Source organism: Culex pipiens, chromosome 2 (assembly GCF_016801865.2).
Source record: "Culex pipiens pallens isolate TS chromosome 2, TS_CPP_V2, whole genome shotgun sequence".
NCBI classification, from domain to species: Eukaryota; Metazoa; Arthropoda; class Insecta; order Diptera; family Culicidae; genus Culex; species Culex pipiens.
This window is the reverse complement of record NC_068938.1, coordinates 120,829,140-120,852,236: the sequence shown is the minus strand read 5'-3', so window position 1 is coordinate 120,852,236 and position 23,097 is coordinate 120,829,140. Positions and strand designations below refer to the sequence as shown.

The window sequence follows — 23,097 nt, the reverse complement described above, 5'->3', positions numbered from 1 at the left end:
TTGAAAATTCGACAATTAGCATAGCATAGCATTGGTGTCTAGTCTACCCGTAGTTGCTACTCCGTTATTGACCAGGTCCTCCAAAAATTGCTCCATGGAACACAGATAATAAGTAGGAACCAACTTCATGCTGATCAATCACTGCGCCGGCCACGACCAGTGATAAGATCACGGGGAAGTGGATAGGAATGTTAGTCTGATGTTATTTTGTAACTCAATTACTTCAATGAACTCAACCGGCGGCGTGCCCTTCGATCTACATAATGAAGGAAGGTCTGATAGCGGAATCAAAAGGAACAACTCGTTTTTTGTTATCATAGTAATGCATTCTGCTAAAACGCTCAACCAAACCACAAGTCCCTCTAAACACGCGTCTTCGCGTCTCGCACAGAACTCCATAATTGAAAATTCGACAATCCTGCAAACAAGAACAAACGAATTTCAAGAGATTTATCGAGTCAGAAAGAATGTCCAGGAATAAAGAGCATCGAATTATGCAGCTTGGAAGGACTCAAGAAATCGTCGGTGGATGATGCAGTATTGAGATAGCGAAGATCGACAACCAGGAGACGTGCATCCTTTTGGAGATTTCATTGCAAAGATCCGAGAAATCGAAAACATGAATTTAGCGAATAGATATCAAACGTTTATTGATTTGATAAATTTAAGGCAATGTTTTAAGATTTGTACCCATTTTTGCACTTTGTACACACCGAATCTTTTAACAATTTGTAAATAATAACCAAAAAAAAAATCATCATCCAAAAAAGTGTTACATTTCAAATGATAAAGGCAGCTTCACTTTTCGTCGTACAGATATTTGGCCGCATATCTCGGCAGCGTAAATGCAGTCCGGTGGATCTCGGTCGTGTAGTATCGAAGCTTCATGTCATCCACTTCCTTATCGGTGAAAGTTGTGGCTGGCTCGCTCAGTTTTGTTTGATCGTTGGTGCTGGCAATGAAGAATCCAATCTGTCCCGACGGATACGACGGAACGTTAGCCACCCCGTATCCGACCACGGGGAAGTGCTTCCGGCAATGGTCTAGCGTTTCTCGCACGTGTTTCTGGTCGATCCAAAAGGTACCACCCTGTGAACAAATGATTCCGTTCGGCTTAAGGGCCCTTTTCGCCAGCCCAAAGTACGATTCCTGGAAGAGAGACGCCGCCGGTCCGATCGGATCGCTACTGTCCGTGATGATCACGTCGAACTCTCCCTCGCGTTGCTTCATGTACTCGAACCCATCGCCGATCGTGAGCTTTAGCTTGGGAGATTCAAATCCGCACGCCATAAACGGGAGATACTTTTTCGACAGCTCGACCACCCGGTCATCGATCTCAACCTGATGGACTTCTTCCACCAGCGGATGCTTGACCACCTCGCGAGCCACACCACCGTCGCCACCGCCCACGATGAGGACTTTTTTCGGGCTTGGATGGCAGCACAGTGGCAGAAAGGAGATCATCTCCTGGTACGCAAATTCATCCCGCTCCGTACACTGGATGATGCCGTCAAGCACGAGAACCGTTCCATGAGATTCACTAAAATAAAAAAAAAACCCTTCTTATTATCGGACAACAATCACTATGCCAAGTTAGTTAGAGATAAGAATGAGAACACGCGAAGAAGTAGATCTAACTTCTGTAATCAACTCGTTGACCCTGCCAAATTGCGTTATCAGTGTCTCGTGCCATCTCTCATACAGCTTATGTTCTTCGGGTTTTGTAACTGATGCGAGTTATGACTTACGATTCGAACACTTTGATATCCTGGAACTTGGACCGTTCCTCGTGGAGAACCTTCTTGATCTTGACCGAGAAGCACTGGCCTGGCCACAGCTCGTCGGAGATCTCGCTGAACCACTCCGATGGATTCATTGCTCGGCGTTGATAGCTGTTTTTGACGAACTACGTTGTTTGATCTTTGTTGAATATCTGTAATTGTACAAACCCAAATAATGTATTTCTCAGTATTAATACAGTGTTGTTAATTGTAGTTACAAGTAATAAAACAATCTCTACTTACTACTTAAGTTCTCCAGCTAAACGTGGCTTGTCCGAACTGTTCACAATCAGTTTTGGGAAAGCCGATAGATAGATGGATTGGCTACAAAAAAGTACACATCTACACACTTGAGCTGAATAAGTTCAAGCTCCAGCAGAGATGCCAGAAACTTGGTTATAAATTAAAATAATGGCACCAGGTTAATCGTAACGTCGAATACATTACACCGGAAACATTCAGTTTGCTAATCAATATACCATTAAATAATGCTCTGAAAGAAATCATTCCCAATCGACCATTTGGCGGCCATGTTTGTTAAAAAAAAAAAAAAAAAAAAAAAAAAAAACATTCAAATCTTGATTCAGAATGTATCAATCAAAAAATTGTATTCTTTGTGTTGTTTGTAGAAGCATTTTACATATCTGGAGTTTTTTTAAAAAAAGGTCCAATAAACCAAATCTCAGTTTTTGCTTTTTGGGTGTTTTTAAATACCCCTGACGCAAGGCGGTTTCAAAAACACCAAAAAACTCCTGATATGTATAGTGATTATTTTTTCAGAACCATCATTGACGAAGTCGTTGGGCTTTGTCTGGCCTCGCCCGAACATAGAAGCTAGCTCCAGAAAGATCTTCGATCTATCTTTGTGATTTGATTGTTTAATTGTGACGAGAGCCTTGTTACTAGCCAATTTCTTCTGTTAAATGATATTATTCAACTTTTTTTTCGGCAACATTTCTATTGGTTCATTTTAAAAAGGTACAAAAACATATTGTTTTTTGCTTTTTAGGTTTTTTAAATACCCCTGATTCAATTGGGTACTAAAGCCCTATGTCAATTTTTATGTACACGATTAAAAACCATTTCTGATCACTTTTTTTCATTTTAATGCCATTTTTTTTAAATGACGCCATTTTTTCATGGATCAACTATGGTCCCCTTGGAACGAGCTGTCAAGTAGGAGCTTTTCTGCCAAGAAGGACCGCGAGGTTAATTTTTCACAATTGATTTAAAAATCCATTTTAAACTCTTTGTGGTCGTACAAAGGGTCATTGTACTCATAAAAATAAGCTTTATCGCTGTAAACAATAATATCAGCAATCAAAGCTTCATTTAAGGACCGAAAAAATGTTGTCTTGTCAAAAAAAATGTTTGCATTTAAATGAAAAAAAGTGATCAGAAATGGTTTTTAATCGTGTTTTTTACTGTTGTACATAAAAATTGACATAGGTCTTTAGTACCCAATTGAACCATTAAAAAAACAGAGACTTCAGAAATTTTGTTTAAAACTGTTCGACTCCGGTCCCCAAACCCGAACGCCGAACATCATCGGTGTAATCGAAGGCGGTGTAAAAATCTGACCTATATTTGCTGTTTTGACATTTCTCCTTTCATTCGTAACAAAAAAGATTATTTTTACGGCATTTTGTCCATGTGGTGCGGTTTTCCGGCGAAAAAAGCATTAAAATTTATAGATTTCCAAATTATTTGAGAATTCAGAGTAATTTCACAGCAGCTGCTTTCAGTGAATAACAAATTATCTGTGGTGTGAATTGTGGTACAACAATCTGTAGCAAGCATAGTGAGTGTGTATAACATTGCCTCTGCTGGTATGTATTTGATAGAAAGTTAATGAAAAATCAATCCACCTACATGTTCTCTTGAAACTTTATTTTCTAAGCGTAATATATATTGTTACTGCAAAAACCGTAGAGAAAAACCCAAAAAACAACCAACAGATTTCTTCCAGTGTATTTTAGTTTCTGGTTTGACCGCACCGCCTTCAGCGCTGCGCGACCTGATTTGACAGATGCCATTTCCGGTAAGAGTTGAGAATAAACGTGTAAAGAGAACGGACGCGTTTTTATTTCTCTCCGACTGAAAAAGAAAAAATACAGTCCATTTGCGCGCGAGCTATCCGGAGTAACATTTGGTCGTATTCGATCCGGATTTGCGTGACCGCGAGTGAAAAGTGATTTCTCGATTCGCGGATCGGGAAAAGATTCGATTCCGGCTCGGTTGTCCGCGTCGGTGAAGTGATTTCGGAGCGTTCGGAGTAAATCCGGCTTGCCGAAAAGTGAACTGGCACGTGGTTGCGTGGCGGAGGACGAAAAGCGGAGCGTCCGGGAAGATTCCGGCTTGCCGAAAAGTGGTTCCTGCCGCCGTAACAGTGCTGGGGAAGTGTGAATCCCGAAAAGGTTCGACTCGGGTGAAAAGGTCGAATTCCGAGAAAAAAGTGATTCCGAACGGGCCAGGCTCGGCGGAAAAAAGTGATTTGAAACACGTTGCGACGTGTCGTGAAAGTGGCTTGCTGCGGCTTGCTACAAAGAAGAAATCTTCTCGTCGTTTTCGTCGACGCCATCTTGTGCAAGTGAACGAAAGGCCTTTTGCGCAAGGGGAAGAAAAGCCTTTTCAAGGCCAGTGGTGCCAGTTTGTGGCAAAAAGTGAGAAGGAAGATTTGAAAAGCGACGAAAAAGAGAAGAGCGAGAAAGTGGGAGAGTTTTGAGTGGTCTAAATTGAGCTGAGAGGAAGAAAGAAAATGCTGAACAGTGGGTTGCGGAAAAAGCTGCGGTATTACACCCCGCGGGAGAAGTTTTCTACCCCGGGTGCGAAGCCGGCGAAAACCGTCAAGCAGCAGAAGCAAGAGCAGGCGGCGGCACGGGAGAAGAGCAAGGTGGATGAATCCGTCGAGGCCTACAGCCAGTGTTGCCAGGCAGCTCAAGCGAAGGTTCAGCGGGTAAGAGTTGCAATCGAAAGTGCGCAGCTGGACCACTCGAAATTCAACATCCACGCACTGAACACTTACCTCAAGACGGTGGACACAGCCTACGCTGAAGCAAACGAATACCTGAACAAGATCTACTTGGCTGCCCCGTCCCGAAGAGATGAGTTTGAACCGTTGTTCGTAGACTTCGAGGAGTTATACGAATTTGTGCGGATTGCGCTATGCCAGATGATCGAGGAGCACACCGAGGCCAAGGCTGCGCTGCAGCTGGCAGCCGCACAGAACGTGAAACCGCTACCAGTTCCGCTGGTCCAACCCGGAACGAGTGGCATAGATTCGATGACGAGATTCACCCCGACGATCGTCCTGCAGCAGTCGGCGTTGCCCACTTTTGACGGCAAATACGAAAGCTGGTTCAAGTTTAAGCAGATGTTCCGGGACATTGCCGACAAATGCGCTGCTGACTCGGCTGCGACGAAGTTGCACTTCCTGGACAAGGCCCTGGTTGGGAAGGCGCAAGGAGCGATCGATCCTCAGATCATCCGAGACAACGACTATGAGGGAGCCTGGCGAAGTCTGACGGAGCAATTCGAGAACCTGCCGGCCCTGATTAGCGAGACGATCTCGAGGCTGCTGAGCTTGAAGGCGATGACGGGCGACTCCTTCCACCAACTGAAGACGCTGATTGACGAAGTGGAGAAGTGTGTGAGTTCCCTGGAATTTCACAAGCTTAAGATGGATAAGCTGTCGGAAGCGATTGTGATCACGTTGGTGTCTTCGAAGTTGGACGCCGACACACGGAAGGTGTGGGAATCGTCAGTGAAGCGTGGGCAGATGCCCGCATACAAGCAGCTGGTCTCCGTTCTTCGCAACCAGCAGCATGTCTTGGAGCGCTGCGAGAACGCGAAGGGGATCCAGAAGAACCGCAGCTCCCACCCGGCCGCCCGCTCTGCTCAAACGACGGCGGCTAGCAAGGCGCACACGGCGGTGATCCAGAAAGCGGCTAGTTCCTGTCCAGTGTGTGACGAGAAGCATGCCGTGGAAAAGTGTGACGCGTTCAAGCGTAGTGAAGTGAAGATCAGATACGAAAAGGCGAAACAGCTGGGGCTGTGCTTCGCGTGTCTGAAAAAGGGACATCGCACAAGTGATTGTCCAGAAAAAGTGAAGTGCTCGAAGTGTGCCAAGCGACACAATGTGCTGCTGCACCCCGAGGAAAAGTGCGCCCAGGAAAAGTCAGTGCCTGAAGTGAAACCTGCTGGTTCCACGGAGAGTGCACCGACCACCGTGGCGAAGTGTGTGATCCCGTGCAGAGCCACTGAACCGCCGACGCAGGTGCTACTTGCGACCGCGGTGGTGTACGTGTACGACGACAACGGCGACCAGCACAAGTGCCGTGTGTTGCTGGACTCCGGAGCTATGGCGAACTTCGTGTCCCAGCGGATGGCGGACCTGCTGCAGCTAAAGAAGCGCTGCGTGAACATCCCCGTCATCGGAGTCAGTGGAATGCGTACGATGGTGAAGTTCCAAGTGCACGTACGAGCGAAGTCCAGAGCCTCGGCAAGCGAGTTCTGTCTGGACTACCTGGTTGTTCCCCGCGTTACTGGGGCGCTGCCGGTACAGAAAGTGCACATTGACGGATGGCCAATACCTGCCGGAGTGGATCTGGCGGACCCGACGTTCTTCGAACCATCCCGCATCGACCTGCTGGTTGGGGCTGAGGCCTTCTTCGAGATGCTGCTCTCAGGTAAGATCAAAATGTCCTCTGATTTACCTGTGCTACAAGAGAGCACGCTGGGTTGGTTGGTGTCCGGGCGAGTGGCGGGCTCAGCCGCAGTGACAACGGTTCGAGCGTGCCAAGCGATTTCTGCTCCCGACGTGGACGCAGAGCTGACGAACCTGCTGAAGAAGTTTTGGACGATCGACGATCAAACGGTCGAGCCGAAACCTGATGACGACGATTGCGAGCGGCACTTTGCGGAGACCCACGTGCGTGCCGCCGACGGACGGTACGTTGTACGACTGCCGTTTCGGAAGGAGATTGAAGAACTAGGAGCGTCACGCCAGCAGGCGGAGAAGCGCTTCAACCACCTCGAACGACGACTTGACCAGAACCCAGCACAGAAAAAGCAGTACTCCGAGTTTATCAAAGAGTACGTCGACCTCGGCCATGGCAGAGTGCTGGCTGAAACGGAGTGTGGCACACAAGACGGATACTTTCTGCCACATCACTGCGTGCTCCGTCCGGACAGCTCCACGACGAAGCTGCGAGTCGTTTTTGATGCTTCCGCCCGAAGCACTACTGGCCACTCCCTGAATGACACGATGATGATTGGGCCGCCCGTGCAAGACACGTTGTTCGAGATCCTGCTGCGGTTCAGGCTGCACAAGTACGCGTTCACCGCTGACGTGCCCAAAATGTACCGGCAGGTACGAGTGAGCCCGGAGGACACCAAGTTCCAGCGGATTGTGTGGCGCGACGATCGATCCAAGCCTTTGCAAGTGATCGAATTGATGACGGTGACTTACGGGACAGCTGCGGCCCCGTTCCTCGCCACACGAGCTCTGAACCAACTGGCAGCAGACGAGAAGGAGGACTACCCCGAAGCCAGCAAAGTTGTGTCGTCGAGCTTTTACGTAGACGATGTGCTTTCGGGTGCAGCGACGATTGAGAAAGCGAAGCAGCTGCAGTCTGATCTGGCGGCGCTACTCGCAAGAGGCGGTTTTGAGCTGCACAAGTGGTGCGCAAACGACGCGGCGCTGCTGGAAGACATCCCCATTGCGAAGCAAGAAAAGCAGCTCGACTTCGAGAACCACGACGCCAAGGACACAGTCAAGACGCTCGGGCTTCTGTGGAACCCCGTCGAGGACCACTTCTTCTTCCGCGTCAAGCCGCTGGACAAGGACCGTGACAACTGGACGAAACAGCAAGTACTATCGGAGATTGCCAAACTGTTTGATCCGCTTGGGTTGCTGGGCCCAACGGTAGCGTTGGCAAAGATGGTCATGCAAGAAACCTGGAGAAGTGGCATTGGATGGAACGACGTGCTGCCACCACCCCTGATGGCACGATGGAGGAAACTGCGGAACGCCCTTGCTGAACTTGCCGAGATCAAGATCCCGAGGCGAGTGACCACCGATGACGCGAGAAGCTGGGAACTTCACGGCTACGCGGATGCGTCCGCCAAGGCCTACGGTTGCAGCATCTACTTGCGGAACGTCAAGGTGGATGGCACAGAAGAACTTTTCTTGCTGTGCGGGAAGTCGCGAGTCACTCCGGTCAAGGAAGCCGAACGCAAGCAGAAGGATGACGCTGAACCAGCTGACATGACGATGCCAAGACTGGAGACGTGCGCGGCCGAGCTGCTGGCCGAGCAAATTGTGAAGGTGGTGAAGGCGATCGACATCCCCATTGACCGAGTCGTACTGTGGTCCGACTCGCAGATTGTACTCAGCTGGCTGGAGTACATGAAACCTGGAACCCCGGTCTTCGTCAGAAATCGGGTCAACCGAATCCGAGAGCTCACAAGCAAGTACGAGTGGCACTACGTATCAACCAAGAACAACCCCGCCGACCACATCTCCCGTGGTTTGCTACCGAAGCAGTTGATGAAGTGCGGCTTGTGGTGGAAGGCTCGCCACACCGAGAATTTGGGCCCGATAGTGATGCTCTGCGAGAAGATGGTTCCGGACGGGAACCGAGTGCTGGAAGTGATCTCGGACTGCGGCAGCTTTCGGAAACTGGAGCGGATCTTTGGCTACGTGCTGAGGTTCGTTGGAAACTGCAAGAAGAAGCTGGAAGACCGACGATGCGGCAGACTGGGTAGAGAAGACTACTGTGCCGCACTTCAAGTGATGGTGAAAGCGGTCCAACAGGAGGAGTTCAGCGAAGACCTGAAGCGCCTGGAAGCCGGCAAGCCGCTCAACAACAAGCTGAACAAGTTGAACCCGATGGTGGAGAAGGACAGTGGACTGCTGAGAGTCGGTGGCCGCCTGAGCAACTCCGACTTGCCGTACAACCAACGGCACCCGATGATCCTGCCAGAAAAGCACCACCTCACTGAGCTGATCATCGAGACTCTACACACCGAAAACCTACACGTCGGACTGAACGGTCTGCTAGCGTCGCTGAGGCGTCGCTTCTGGCCTGTGAACGCGAAGCGGGCGATACACCGAGTGCTGCGGCGCTGTGTTACGTGCTTCCGGGTCAAACCCACCGACACGGAGCAGTTCATGGGCGATCTCCCGAAGTGTAGAGTGACAGTCGCTGAGCCATTTGCGCGAACCGGCGTGGACTACGCTGGACCAGTGATGCTGAAGCAAGGACGTCTCAAGGCACCAGTCAAGGGGTACATTGCAGTGTTTGTCTGCCTGTGTACCAAAGCAATACACCTTGAGCTCGTCACCTCGATGTCAACTGAAGCGTTTCTGGCGGCGCTACACCGTTTCGTGAGCCGACGCGGGAACGTGAGCGAAATGAAGTCTGACAATGGGACCAACTTCATTGGAGCGGCGCGAGAACTGACCGAACTAGCAGAGCTGTTGCGGTCGCAGATGCTGGAGCGGAAGCTAGACGAGTTCTGCCAAGCACGAAGTATTGACTGGAGTTTCAACCCGCCCAAGGCCCCGCACCAGGGAGGACTGTGGGAAGCAGGTGTAAAGAGTGCCAAACACCACCTGTACCGGGTACTGAACGAGTCCCATCTCACCTACGAAGAAATGAACACGCTGCTGATCCAAATCGAGGCGGTGCTGAACTCGCGCCCGCTTTGTCAGCAGACTGACGACCCGCTCGACTACCGTGCTCTCAGCCCAGGGCACTTCCTCGTGGGTCGCGAGTTGACGGCGCTTCCGGAACCGCTGTACGACGGGCTGAAGGAGAACAAACTGACGCGGTACCAGCTCGTCCAGAAGCGGAAGCAGGATTTCTATCGCCGGTGGTGCAACGAGTACCTTACCGAGCTGCAACAGCGCGGCAAGTGGAACAAGGGAGCATCCGTGGTTCGGAAGGGTATGTTGGTCATCCTGAAGCAGGACAACGTACCACCGCAGCAGTGGAGGCTTGGCCGAATCGTGGACACCCACCCCGGAAAGGACGGCGTCACGAGGGTGGTGACGATTCGCACCAGCTCCGGTGAATACCGGAGACCAACGACGCAGGTAGCAGTACTTCCGATTTTGGACAACGAGACCCAGGAACTGGAGGAGACGACGGCTTGAGCCAAGCTCAAGGGGGGGAGGATGTTACTGCAAAAACCGTAGAGAAAAACCCAAAAAACAACCAACAGATTTCTTCCAGTGTATTTTAGTTTCTGGTTTGACCGCACCGCCTTCAGCGCTGCGCGACCTGATTTGACAGATGCCATTTCCGGTAAGAGTTGAGAATAAACGTGTAAAGAGAACGGACGCGTTTTTATTTCTCTCCGACTGAAAACAAAAAAAATACAGTCCATTTGCGCGCGAGCTATCCGGAGTAACATATATTACAAACATTCACTGACTTGAGCAGGATACATTCTTTGTCTACAATCTCCCGTAAATCAGTTGCGTCTTTCAATAACGAAAATTTTAGAATCTTAAAATCGCTTAAATTTCAAAGTTATCGCAGTTTTATTGAAAAAAGCGCGTCTAAAAACCTAGTTTTTATTTTCGAAAAATCATAACTCGAAATGCTGTTGGTAATGTAAGGGTATGTTTGTAAGGGACCATCCCTAAACCACGTGGACACTTTTTTGAGAATCTGTTACCCCCCCCCCCCCCTCTCCCCTTCCCCCTTCGTGGACAATTGTCCATACAAAAAATAACTTTGGACAATCGCTATTTTTAATTATCGGACTATCAGCACTTTGATCATGACTTACAGCTTTCATAAAGTGTTTTTGACTGTTTCAACGTAATGAATAGCTCAAATAAAAGTGAAGGAGCTATTACACTGCGGCAATCAAACAATCTAATCTAATCTAATCTAATCAGACCCTAGCGCAGCCAATCTTTCGAAGGGATCCTGGAGAGTGCCTTAGGTTAGATGACGCCTAGCACTCTTCTTGTCATTTATTAACATTTGCAGTGCGCCATTGCATTGAAATGCTTTGAAACATCACAAGCGTTAAAGCGGCCAGGCCTACTGCGTAAAGCCGTATCGCAGAGATGACTCGTAATTGGGTTGAGTTTGAGCACAAAGTGTTCGAACAACAACACAATTCTGAATCGACAGGGGAGGAAGAAGCGTGGGGACACACCACCATACGCTCCGAGATTTTGGTTGTATTCGTTGGGAGCACCATGCTAAGAAGGTTTGGTACTCCGGGACCCTCTGGGATGGGACATTGTATTTCCACGAATGCCCTGGACACTATTTGCCGTGGTTATAGCGCCACAACTCGCTCTCTGTAACAGTAGTCCTAATTCCAGTCCACGCTCACCAAGTCGTCATGGCCTAGTGGTTAGCATTTTTGCTTACCAATCCAAAGGACGGAGGATCGAACCCCGCCTCGAGCGACTTTGATTTTTCGTTCATATTCATCATTTCAAATTTATGTGTTCTAAACTTTCTCGTTGGGAGCAGATGGGAATCGAACCCAGAATCATTCGCTTACAAAGCGAACACCGTAACCAGTCAGCCACGGCTGCTCCCTCTATTACACTGCGGCAATCAAACAAACAAACAAACAAACTCGCACTTTTTGACAGTTTGCCAGTTTTCCTGCTTTGTTTTTTTGCCTGGATTTGTTTGTACAAACGTCAGCCTGCATACATTTTGCCTTGTTTGCAAATTTGGCAAACTGTCAAACACGAAAAAGTGCGAGTTTGTTTGTCGTAGTGTAATGGCTCCTTGAGAATGCAACGTGAAGCAACTCTCCAAAGAGTATTGAAAATAGAGCGCGGACTCGGAACAAATTTCCAATAAATTCATGGTACCAACCAAAGGTACAACCGTAACGCCTTTGATGAAGCGTTTCGAGTTTGAGGCGTTATGGTTTTTTTTTTTTTTTGTTGTGACTATTTTGATCACAGCAATCCCACTAGATTTTTTTACTTCTCTCTGAACTCTCCATTGTTGATACATCTGAAAATGTTGATTTAATAGCGGAAAACGGCAAAAGTGATGAGAATTGATCGAACAGCTTAGAGTGATTAAAATATACATATTTCCCCTACTCCAATTTTCGACCCGATCGGACATTTTTTTTTAATCCTGCATATTTCGTGGGGAATTGTTGTATAAACACATGTCTGTTTCTCTAGAATACAACTATTTGTTATTATCTTAATAAATATTTCTTATGTTTTTATAAGTTGTGAAGGTTTTTTAACAAGTCAATAAATTATTGGCATAAAATAAGGTTTTTATTTTTTAAAGATGTACAGTGCCTTCCCGTTCTTGGCATTTTCGACATATTTTCTCTTGTCAAAAAGGTCTGAAGAACGAGACTAACATCATTTCTCTTCTAAATGAATGATTAAAAACCAATCTAAAACATCACACAATAATTTAAAAATTCACCTTATTTTTTGGCAAACAAAAATGTTTGAAAAAATCGTGTTGCCAAAAACGGGATAGCACAGTATTGCTTTAAAAATTGTTGTTGATAACATATCTCTACAGACGTTAATAACTGACACTTCTTGATTAATACGGTCGAAGTTCCAGATAAACAAGGACTTCTCCCATAAAAAAGGATAAGTTAGATAATTGTATCAATTGACTGAATGATATCCAATCGAACTATTATTAACAATTAACATAATTTATGATGCATTATTTGTTTCTCATATAGAATACAAAATACACATATCGTTCATAGCTCCAAAGCACTTAAAACAAATAACCGTTCAGTTCGATATTGTTAAACCAATTGATGCAACCGGCAAGGTCATTATTTCCCAACCTGCCAATGGCTGACCCACTCAAGCAAAACTTCTTATTAGTAAGCTATTGAACTGTGTTTGGCTGGGGCTTTTTGGCGAAACGTGATGTTTGTACATGTTTCCACTCAACACGTGAATGAATGAATCGAGGATAAGAGAAAAGAGAGAACTTGTGCTGGTATGGACGGCTTCCTCAATGCGATTTAATGTTTATCGGAGTGTGTAAACGGTAACCTTTCAAATTCTCACGACTTTGTTTAGCTGAGCATTCTAGACATTTTGAGCATTTTGAATACACATTCTCGGCGACTCAGTGAATCTTGGGCAGTTATGGAAATCTACATCTCAATATTCCTAAACAAGTCCAAACATACAATAGCAAAAACCGGATCGTGCATAAGGGTTTGTTCAAATATTACGTCCAAGGATTTTCGTGATTTAAGGGAGCGTCCTCACTGTGAAACTGGAAATTGCAAAAATATATATATATATATATATATATATATATATATATATATATATATATATATATATATATATATAATATATATATATATATATATATATATATATATATATATATATATATATATATATATATATATATATATATATATATATATATATATTTTGCGTTTAAAAAGTGCATAAACTCATATTTTAAGTTATTAGAACTACTCTCAAGTGTATGGAACTGGTGTACTGTCTTCGGATTGAGGAATTCCTGTCAAAATATGAAACATATCTTAAGTTTTTTTTAAAGGTCCAATAAGTCTTATTTTCATTTTTGCTTTTTGGGTGTTTTTGAAACCGCCTTGAGTCAAGGGGTTTGAAAAACACTAAAATAGCAAAAAATAAATAAGTTTGGTTTATTTGACCCTTTGAAAACAAGCTCCAGGTATGATTGAAATCAGTTAACAAAATATTTATTTCAATTATTAGGCGCATTGTTTTTCAGGAATTAAACCGCGGTTTACTTTTTTTCTGCTCTTTTATTTGTAAATGAATCAGTTTTGAAAATTATTTTATTCAGTGTGATTTTCTTTTAAACTATCTATGATGGCATAGCATAGCACTTAGTGTCTACTAGGGTGGTCCAAATCCGGACTTTTTCGGGGCTACCCCTTGAAATCAAAGATTGGTCCATCACGAGGCTAAATTCCAAATTTGATCTCATTCAAAATGTATGGAGAAAAGCAACTGTTTCAGTTTTTTACTTGTGGAGGGCGCAATAGTCGTCCAATCTTTATCAATTCTCAGATGTAGGACCTTTATAAATTTTCAACAACTTTCCCGGTACATCTGGGACTACCATCTAATAACACTTTGGGTAAGGCAGTGTAACACATAAAATAGACACTTTTTACTTTTAGTGAATTTTTTGATGGTAATTTTTTGCTCGGGGGACCCCTTAGGGTTAAAATGGATGAAAATAAACATTTTCATGCATGTTTCTATTGTGAAATTGTCTCAGGAACACGAATAAATTAAATGGGATCTAAGGGGTCCCCCGAGCAAATAATTACAACCGAAAAATTCACTACAAGTAAAAGTGTCTATTTTATGTGTTAAACTGCCTTATCCAAAGCGTTATCAGGCTCAGATGGTAGTCCCAGATGTCCCCTGCAAGCTCCAGGTCAAATCGAATTGATATCTGGATAGTACACTTTTTTATTTGAGTTTAATAGCTCGCTTTAGATTTAACCAATTGGGATTGCTTGGGATGCATCCCAAGAAGGGGATTATTATGCAACTTGCATGCACCTTCTGGGGTTTGTTGGGGGGACTATTCTGAGTCAGAAAAACCGATTCCCAAAATATTCTGTCGGTGAAAACTAATTTTATCTCGATTTGAAGATAAAAAACCTAATATATCGCCTAAAACCTCGAAAATACGTCTAAAATCTTAGTCTAACTCTGGACAAAGAAGTTAATTTTTATCAAGATATCAATTCTTAGTTCCCAAAATATAATCCTGACATAGTACACCTTAAATCGGTCCATTACATAAGTCCCAGCGTCATCAGGAGGTGTAAAATAGTGTTATTTGAAAAAAAAAATATTTTCAATTTGCTCCGGTAAATCAACTGTCATGTCTGAATTCAAAAACTAATGTTGTAGCATTGTTGCAAACAAAATGAAGAACAATTTTGCAGAATAAAGTATGACATTTTATCCATTTTCAGTAATGTTATGTCTATTTTAGTGGGGAAATTGCTGCCAATTTTCAAAATTCTTCGATATTTAACTCATTCCTGTTATAAACAGCTACTACGATCATACTCAGTAAGATGTAACAAAAACTACTTTTTGGCGTGCATTCAGGGGCTGGTTAAGGTGGGCGTACTGCGCTCAAATCCCAAATATGAGCTTGATTGAACTTAATAGGAGCTATGCATTTGAATTTTACAAAGGATTCAACTCGTAAAAAACATGTTTTTCAAAAATGTAGATTTTCTAGGCACTTTGGCCACTGAAGCGTTTATTGTCAACATCATTGGCGTGTAGGCCAGATCCTTGCGCATGTTTTGGTATATATAACATTGAATTGACGCACTCTGGAGCTCAGGCCTTCAAAGTTTTGAAATTTTTCGAAAAAACGGATCAGCAGAAAAGATAGGCGACGCGCCATTCCATTTTGCTCAAAACTTCAATGTTATATATACCAAAACATGCGCAAGGATCTGGCCTACACGTCAATGATGTTGACAATAAACGCTTCAGCGGCCAAAGTGCCTAAAAAATCTACATTTTTGAAAAACACGTTTTTTACGAGTTGAATCCTATGTAAAATTCAAATGCATAGCTCCTATTAAGTTCAATCAAGCTCATATTTGGGATTTGAGCGCAGTACGCCCACCTTAACCAGCCCCTGAATGCACGCCAAAAAGTAGTTTTTGTTACATCTTACTGAGTATGATCGTAGTAGCTGTTTATAACAGGAATGAGTTAAATATCGAAGAATTTTGAAAATTTGCTACAATTTCCCCACTAAAATAGACATAACTTTACTGAAAATGGATAAAATGTCACACTTTATTCTGCAAAATTGTTCTTCATTTTATTTGCAACAATGCTACAACATTAGTTTTTAAATTCAGACATGACAGTTGATTTACCGGAGCAAATTGAAATTTTTTTTTTTTCAAATAACACTATTTTACACCTTCTGATAACTCATGTAATGGACCGATTTAAGGTGTACTATGTCAGGATTATATTTTGGGAACTAAGAATTGATATCTTGATGAAAATTAACTTCTTTGTCCAGAGTTAGACTAAGATTTTAGACGTATTTTCGAGGTTTTAGGCGATATATTAGGTTTTTTATCTTCAAATCGAGATAAAATCAGTTTTCACCGACAGAATATTTTGGGAATCGATTTTTCTGACTCAGAATAGTCCCCCCAACAACCTCCAGAAGGAATTTCCGAGGTGCATGCAAGTTGCATAATAATCCCCTTCTTACCCACCGTGATGCTTCACCCCTCATTTTGTTGCATTTTTAAGCCCTTTCAGATGCATTTGAAATTCAATTAAAGTTTGGCCTTTTTAAGATTTTTGAAATTTTTGAACCATAAAACTTTGTGTCCCGATTTGCCACACTTTCCGTTGACCTAGAGTGCTCATATTTTGGCCAGATGCTAGTTTGATATGTACAAACAATCCCTAAAAAATTCAAGCAGATTTGTGAGGTCGATGAGAGAAGGGTATGCTTTGCTCGTGGACTCGCTCTTAAGTATTCTCTAAAACCCTGTAAATTAGAATTTTTTCGGTAAAAATAATCTGCCAATCTGCCATTAATAACTTTCAGCCTGTGATGACCAATTGATTAGTTTCAATTTCAACGTTTATAATTCTCTGCAGTAGCAATTCTCTATTCTCTATTCGACGATAGTCGAGAGGAACTGGAAATGACACATACTAACTGATGTGTTCGGAAAAGACCCTCCAACAATGGATAGTTTACTGATTGATTGGTTTATTGTGAATAAATAATTCAGCCGAGAAGCGAGTTCGGAGAGAAGAAAGGTGGCCCACGAGTCGGCACTAGTAGAATGACTGACCGACTCTGGCTCTGGCTCTGAAACTGGCTGTTGGGTGCAGCAGAATTCAGTCCACCTTAGACGCGCGCAAAGTTCAGACACGTTGTTCGTCGTGCCCGGGGCAGCTCTTCGCGGCGGCTCTCAAAATGCGGTTCTCACAATGTAATAAAATCGATTCGCGCCCAATTCCAATCGATATCGCTTGATTAAGTTTTTTCTTCTTCTATTCGCTTGCTAAATTGATTCGCAAACAATTTCAATCATTCACACCCGCGTGTGTTTTTCTCTCTTTTTTTACTCCTTTTTCGGTGTCGATGATCTACAAAACGCCATCAACACAACAACAGGTAATGTGCTACTGGTTATGATAGCATGCTTGACGGTTTTCGCACGGCACGGCTATAGCAGAACTACAACGAGAGCAGCAACTTCGTCGCAGTTTGGACCAAAGACGTTGATGACACGAAAACGGGCTCTTTCTCCGGGCTCGAAACTGGTTTCTTCCTCCAACTCACTGCTGAAGATGCCCGCCCGAGAGGAAGTGATTGGCGCGACGGGAGAAAGTGGTCCCGGCGCCATCCGGTATCTGGACACGCCAGACAAGTCGTTCTCCGACCGGAAGCAGTACAGGTGAGTTGGGCGTGAGGGAAAGGGGGGGAGGAGCAGTGATAAGTAATAGGATGATAATGATGAGATCTTGTTTTTGGCGGTTGAAGGATGAGGTGTGAAAAATGGAACCGTTATCGTGATTTGAAAAGATTGATGACAAAATTGTGCGAACCTGTTTTTGGAGATCTCTCAATTTCAGAATAGCTAAATGATGACCGGTGTGTGTTATTATTGTCATCAGGGGCGAATCGGGACACATGGGATGAATTGTTTTAGCCTTGTTACTGCAAAATATTTAGACATTGTTGATTGGGTTTGGATAGAACAGACACCAACCAATGAAAAAGTGCTCTAAAAACTGCTGTCCCTATTCAGACTGTAGTCCCGATTCGCCCCAGTTGAAGGTACTCAGTTTTTTTCAGCACTGCACAGTGTTCGGAACGGCGAATAATTTGACGTTCAAGCGTCATTCGATTTTTTTTTGTATTTTTTAATTCGGCTGAAACTTTTTTGGTGCCTTTGGTATGTCCAAAGAAGCCATTTTGCATCATTAGTTTGTCCATATAATTTTCCATACAAATTTGGCAGCTGTCCATACAAAAATTATAAATGGAAATTAAAAAATCTGTATCTTTTGAAGGATTTTTTGATCGATTTGGTGTCTTCGACAAAGATGTAAGTATGGATAAGGACTACACTGAAACAAAAATGATACACAGTAAAAAAAGTTTTGGTGATTTTTAATTTCACTTTTTGTCACTAAGACTTGATTTGCAAAAAAAAAACACTATTTATTATGTATTAGGGGATATCATAATCCAACTTTTCAGAAATTTCCAGAATGTGCAAAAAATCTTTGACCGAGTTATGCATTTTTGAATCAATACCGATTTTTTTTCAAATCATGAAGTATTGGTCGCAAACATTTTACAACTTCATTTTCGATGTAAAATTAAATTTGCAATCAAAAAGTACTTTACCGTTTTCAAGTTAAAGCCATTTTTAGGTAATTTTTTTGAAAATAGTCGCAGTTATTATTTATTTTTTAATTAGACAGTTTAAAAAAAAATAAAAAGCTGAGAAAATTCTCTAATTTTGCATTTTTTATTTTGTTGATACGACATTGAGTTGCTGAGATATTGCCATGCAAAGATTAAAAAACAGGAAAATTGTTGTTTACTAAGTCTCACCCAAACAACCCTCCATTTTCCAATGTCGATATCTCAGCAACTTATGGTCCGATTTTCAATGTTAAAAAAATTCGTGAAATTTGTCGATCTTTTCGTAAACAATATTTTGTTTTTTTTTATAATCAAGACTGTCATTTCAAAAGTTCAATATTACGCCCTTTTGAAATGTTATAATATTGGTTTTTGAAAAGATCGAATTTTTCATTTTAACATTGAAAATCGGACCATTAGTTGCTGAGATATCGACATTAGAAAATGGTGCGTTGTCTGGGTAAGACTTAGAAAACTTCAATTTTCCTGATTCTTTTTCTTCAAGCCATTGTATCTCATTAACCAGAGATGTAATCTTCAAAGTCTCTTAGACCATTTAAAAGCAAATTTTCTGAACTTTTCAAAACATAATTTTCAGAAATGGTCACTCGTGACTGCAAATATTTCGCTGAAATCCAACTTTCGGTGGCTATATCTTGAAAACGGGGCCCTAAATTAAAAAAAATGTTAAGTACTTTACGATTGAAAATTAAATTTTACATTAAACGATTTGGTCAAAAACATGTTATGCATAAAATTTCGATTTTTTTTCCAAAAATCACTATTTTTCTAAACTTTATAACTCAGCGGCAGAATTTTTAACCATACTTCTCTATGGCTTAAAAGTTGCGGGGTTTGATCCCCTAAAACTTATAAAAAAATCTCGAAAATCAAAAAATACTTAATCTGGGAAATTTTTTCTTTGACATAAAAAAATGTGGCGTTTCTATTAGATTTGTGCATAAACCACGTAGCTTTCCAATTTGAATTATTGAAAGATCAGAGGTAAAAATAATAATAAAAATTTAAATTTTCATTGCAAAAACTTGTTAAATTAACTGTAAACTATTTGGAAAACATTGTTTATTGTTTTTAATGCATTTCAAATCAAATAACTTCTGAAGCATTCTGGGGAAGATTTTTTTGTATTTTTGCGATAAGAACGGGACAAGCACAATCTTTTTTTTCCTTCAGTTTGCAGTGTTTTTTTTTTTTGTTCTAATCACCTAGTCCTTGCTGAGTCATATTATTTATTTTACATACGTAAAATTAAATGAAAATCACTATAAATCACTTTAAACTGAATTTAAGTTGGATTTAATTGCAAAAAAAAAGTTATACATTTTTGCTAAACAAATATCTTCTTTCATAACCTTCGGATTCGATTGCTACGTATAATTCTGCACTTAGTATAGTTATATTTTGTAATTGAATGTTTAATTGGAATCTTTTCTCAAATATTTAAATCACATCCATAAACAGTTAGATTCGTTCATGCAACCCACTTTAAAGCCCTGAATGATTTATGGTGCACAAATCGAACAGTGACGTTGCCACAATTTGGCTGTCTGACCGAATAGAAATTGATTCAAGTCAATGTGCGTCAGAGAATGGCTTTCATTCAAATGTATCATCAAACCCCGCAGAACCATGGAAGTAGAATCATACAATCGCTGACTGTTTGGCGTTTCTTATACCTATAGATGTGTGTATGAGAGCGTCATCGTAATAAATTAGACACGAATTTGAGGAATTTCGTTCCAAATAAAGGTATCGAGATATAAAATATTCACAACCATACGCTAACAGTGCACACGCCGGGTAGTAGAACTTTACCAAATTTCCCACATTGTCTGCAACAGAATCATGTGTTCCACTTCATCCATCAATATTCGTTTCGACTGTTGGACGATAAATAAGTAAACGGAGACGACTTTCGATACATCCGCGTGGCGGTAGTCGGCGACTAGTCAAGTTGGACGTGCCATTCTCATGAAGGGAAGTAAAAACAACCAAAAATAATCCGGCTTGCGGCGGAAGCCCTGTTTTGGTGGAAAAGAATAGTGCCTAGAAGTGTTTACAATGTTAGTGGCGTGAATTACACTTGTTGCGGAAGAATAACAATTACATCAATCTATAATTAACGTTCTTCTTGTAGGGTGAAATGTGTCTCATGTTAGCGTGCACAGGGTGGGGCAACATGGGGCAGTTGGTCCACCATCCTCAGAAATTTGTTCTAAAGTTGCTAAGGGGGTGTCCATAAATGACGAAATTTTCAAAACGCTCATATTGTTGCCCCACCTTCCTTGAGGATCTAGGCACGCTAGTGCTCTTGTAGCACTGCTCCTTAAAAATGTTGATATTTCAATTTAATTCAGTTGTTGATGGTATAAAAAAACATTATTTTCTTCTAAAATTATTTCCCAGAAATTTTGATAATGTGCACAGTTAAATATTTTAAAACATATCACCAGTCGGCGGAGTTTAGTTTTGAATTCGCAATAATGTTATAATCTTGATCTCTCTTCAGAGAATGTGAGAACGAGCAATCTATTATTAATTTGATAACGTTTTCGCAGAAATTCTACCCTTTCTAATAAATTTCCACTTTTCACTGAATACAATGTGCATAACAATATTTATTGATAAGAGCGCTTTTGCATTGACAACAAACATTTTTCCTCAATAGAGATTATTAGGGCTAGTGATTTTTCACGACAAAAAAATCGAAAGTACGCGGCATGCTAATTAAAAACGTTACTTAATCCACCTTAAGGGTGTTGGTGCCTTCCTCACATTCATGTTTTATTTACAAATTAATTTAAGAGTTTTATTTTTGAGTTTTTTTATTTTATTTTTTTTTAATTATTAATTTTACCAAAACAGCATTTCAATTCTTTGTTTACCAACTCTACAAAATAAAGGAGAAAAGGGGGGGCTGTAATTGAATTTAAAAGTGCTGATATGCCAACATTAGGTGCGCGATGGAATTGCATGCTGTCCCCCTAGTCTTAGTAAACAATGTCTCATGAGTTGTATATTTCAGTAAAAAGTTGGTGTAAATCATTGTTGAGACAAAATGATGTATTCAGCAACATAAATAATACAGACTTTTTCCAGAAGAGACGCAGATACTGCTTAAGCAATGTGGCAACCGGGCGATACGCATGCTACGCAACTCTCGCGCGTAAGCAAAAAAACCCGGCCTTTAAGGTAATGCAAAAATCACCTTTTTTTGTAGCTACAAAAAAACTTTTTCTTGGCATAACTTTAAAAGTACTTCACTAAACAGAATAAAATTTAATAGGGTCTTAGGGGACCCCAAAACGAACAGAATAAGGCGGACCCGGCCAGAATCGGTTCAGCCAGTTCTGAGATAATCGTGTGGAAAAAAATCATGTCTACACACATCCCCACAGACATCTGTTCAGAATTTTATTCTGAGTCGAAAGGTATACGTGAAGGTATATCTAGGAGTCGTATTTAAGAAGTTCATTTTTCGAGTGATTTTATAGCCTTGCCTCAGTGAGGTGAGGAAGGCAAAAACATTGAAATTTCACAGCAATTTTACGTTACTCTAAAAACTGCTCAAAATAAACGTAAAAATGTATTCTTTTAGTAAAATTATGAACAGAAAAGTGTCTGAAAAGTTAGCATTAGTTCTAGATACAAAATAAAACTCCCTGACACAAATTATTTATTTAAAAAAAGGAGTATTGGATTTATCTTGGAAAATTTTGAAGAATCTCCGTCAGTTGAATTCTAGATTTTTTTAATAGGTCTTACAAACAAATGTAAACATTGAGTGTATCCCGCTTACTCCAATGAACATTGACATTTTTTTTAGATGAAGGCGGTGAAATAAATGAAATGAAATAAGGTGTGAAAGCGATGCACTCAATGTTAACATTTGTTTATAGAACCTAATAAAGAAAAAGTCAAGAATTTAATGATTTAATTTTATTGAGTTTTTATAAAATTAATTTGCTTAAATACCTCTATTTGATAAAAATAAATTTAACAAAAAAAAATAAAAAAGCTATTTTTTGCATGTTTTTCAAAAAAGTGTTGATTAATGTTCTTTTAAAATCTTTTTGGAATTTTGTGGAATAAAGAAACTATCTGCATATTGTTGAATATTTTAATGAACAATATCTTTAAAAAATAGTTGTAGATCTGATATGAAATACTTTTTTATTTGTAAACTACTTTTAACAAAGTATTTAAAATGTTTGAATTAAAAAAAAATAAGCTTGGTTGCACTGAGTAGCGATTTATCAAATAAATATTTCAAATTTCGCGGCATTTGACGGTATTTCCCAAATTTCACGTACTGGGTCGAATTTCGCGGATTACGCGGCTTTTGTGAAATCGCGAAAAATCACTAGCCCTAATCATAAGGAAGGACAAGAGAGAAGAAAAATAGCTACTGATAATACACTTTGGAAGGACCCCATTACCGGATTGGTGGCGAATTGTTCTTAAGTTTGAAAATCTTTCCATTTTGGAACGATACTTACAAAAGACCGGAGTTTCAAAGGTTCGCTCTTTTTTAGTAAACCGCTTTTTTTTTGCGCGGCTCGCTTTTTTTTTTGCCCACCTCCAACTATTTCCTTGCATTTCAACATTCCGGACGCAGCACCATCCCTGACGATCATTAACCTCCCAACCGCCCTCTGACCTCATAACCGCTTCCGTCGTGTTCCGGATTCCGCCAATCGGTTCCAGCACACACTTCCGCGCCGAACGTCACTCTCAACTGTCCACAGTGTAAACATAAACACGCGCCTATTTTTCATTTGATTGATTGATTGATTGATTGATTGATTGTTTATTTTTTGATCAATTTT

The 23,097-nt window shown here is 41.7% G+C and overlaps 3 protein-coding genes across 5 annotated transcripts in view; 2 read left to right on the top strand and 1 right to left on the bottom strand.

Moving 5' to 3' along the window:
* Window positions 1-624: 624 nt before the first annotated feature.
* LOC120421346 (spermidine synthase) lies at window positions 625-2,176 on the bottom strand. Of its 2 annotated transcripts, none has more exons than XM_039584526.2 (3): window positions 2,025-2,176; window positions 1,749-1,933; window positions 625-1,540 (listed from the first exon to the last, which is right to left on the bottom strand). In XM_039584526.2, the coding sequence occupies exons 2-3, from the start codon at window positions 1,874-1,876 to the stop codon at window positions 799-801; spliced, it is 870 nt and encodes a 289-aa protein (XP_039440460.1). In that variant the 5' UTR covers window positions 1,877-1,933; window positions 2,025-2,176; the 3' UTR covers window positions 625-798. The 2 variants fall into 2 exon arrangements, with proteins under 2 accessions (XP_039440460.1, XP_039440459.1); XM_039584525.1 differs by having other exon boundaries at window positions 2,021-2,164.
* Window positions 2,177-3,418: 1,242 nt separating this feature from the next.
* The window catches only part of LOC120431822 (nardilysin), a 26,825-nt gene continuing 7,146 nt past the window's right edge, over window positions 3,419-23,097 (top strand). The window contains exons 1-2 of one of the 2 annotated variants that reach the window (XM_052708835.1): window positions 3,419-3,610; window positions 16,985-17,267. In XM_052708835.1, the coding sequence (XP_052564795.1) occupies window positions 17,002-17,267 (266 nt within the window). In that variant the 5' untranslated portion in view covers window positions 3,419-3,610; window positions 16,985-17,001. Of the gene's footprint in view, window positions 3,611-16,643; window positions 16,800-16,984; window positions 17,268-23,097 lie in introns of those variants that run through there. The other variant, XM_052708833.1, reaches the window with a different exon arrangement.
* LOC120421351 (uncharacterized) lies at window positions 4,540-9,942 on the top strand. Its single transcript, XM_039584536.2, has one exon. The coding sequence runs from the start codon at window positions 4,540-4,542 to the stop codon at window positions 9,940-9,942; it is 5,403 nt and encodes a 1,800-aa protein (XP_039440470.1).

Coding starts and splice junctions, on each gene's coding strand:
- LOC120421346 (XM_039584526.2), bottom strand. CDS start 1,876: ATGAATCCATCGGAGTGGTTCAGCGAGATCTCCGACGAGCTGTGGCCA. Junction 1,541..1,748: donor GATATCAAAGTGTTCGAATC/GTAAGTCATAAC, acceptor TTTTTATTTTAG/TGAATCTCATGGAACGGTTC.
- LOC120421351 (XM_039584536.2), top strand. CDS start 4,540: ATGCTGAACAGTGGGTTGCGGAAAAAGCTGCGGTATTACACCCCGCGG.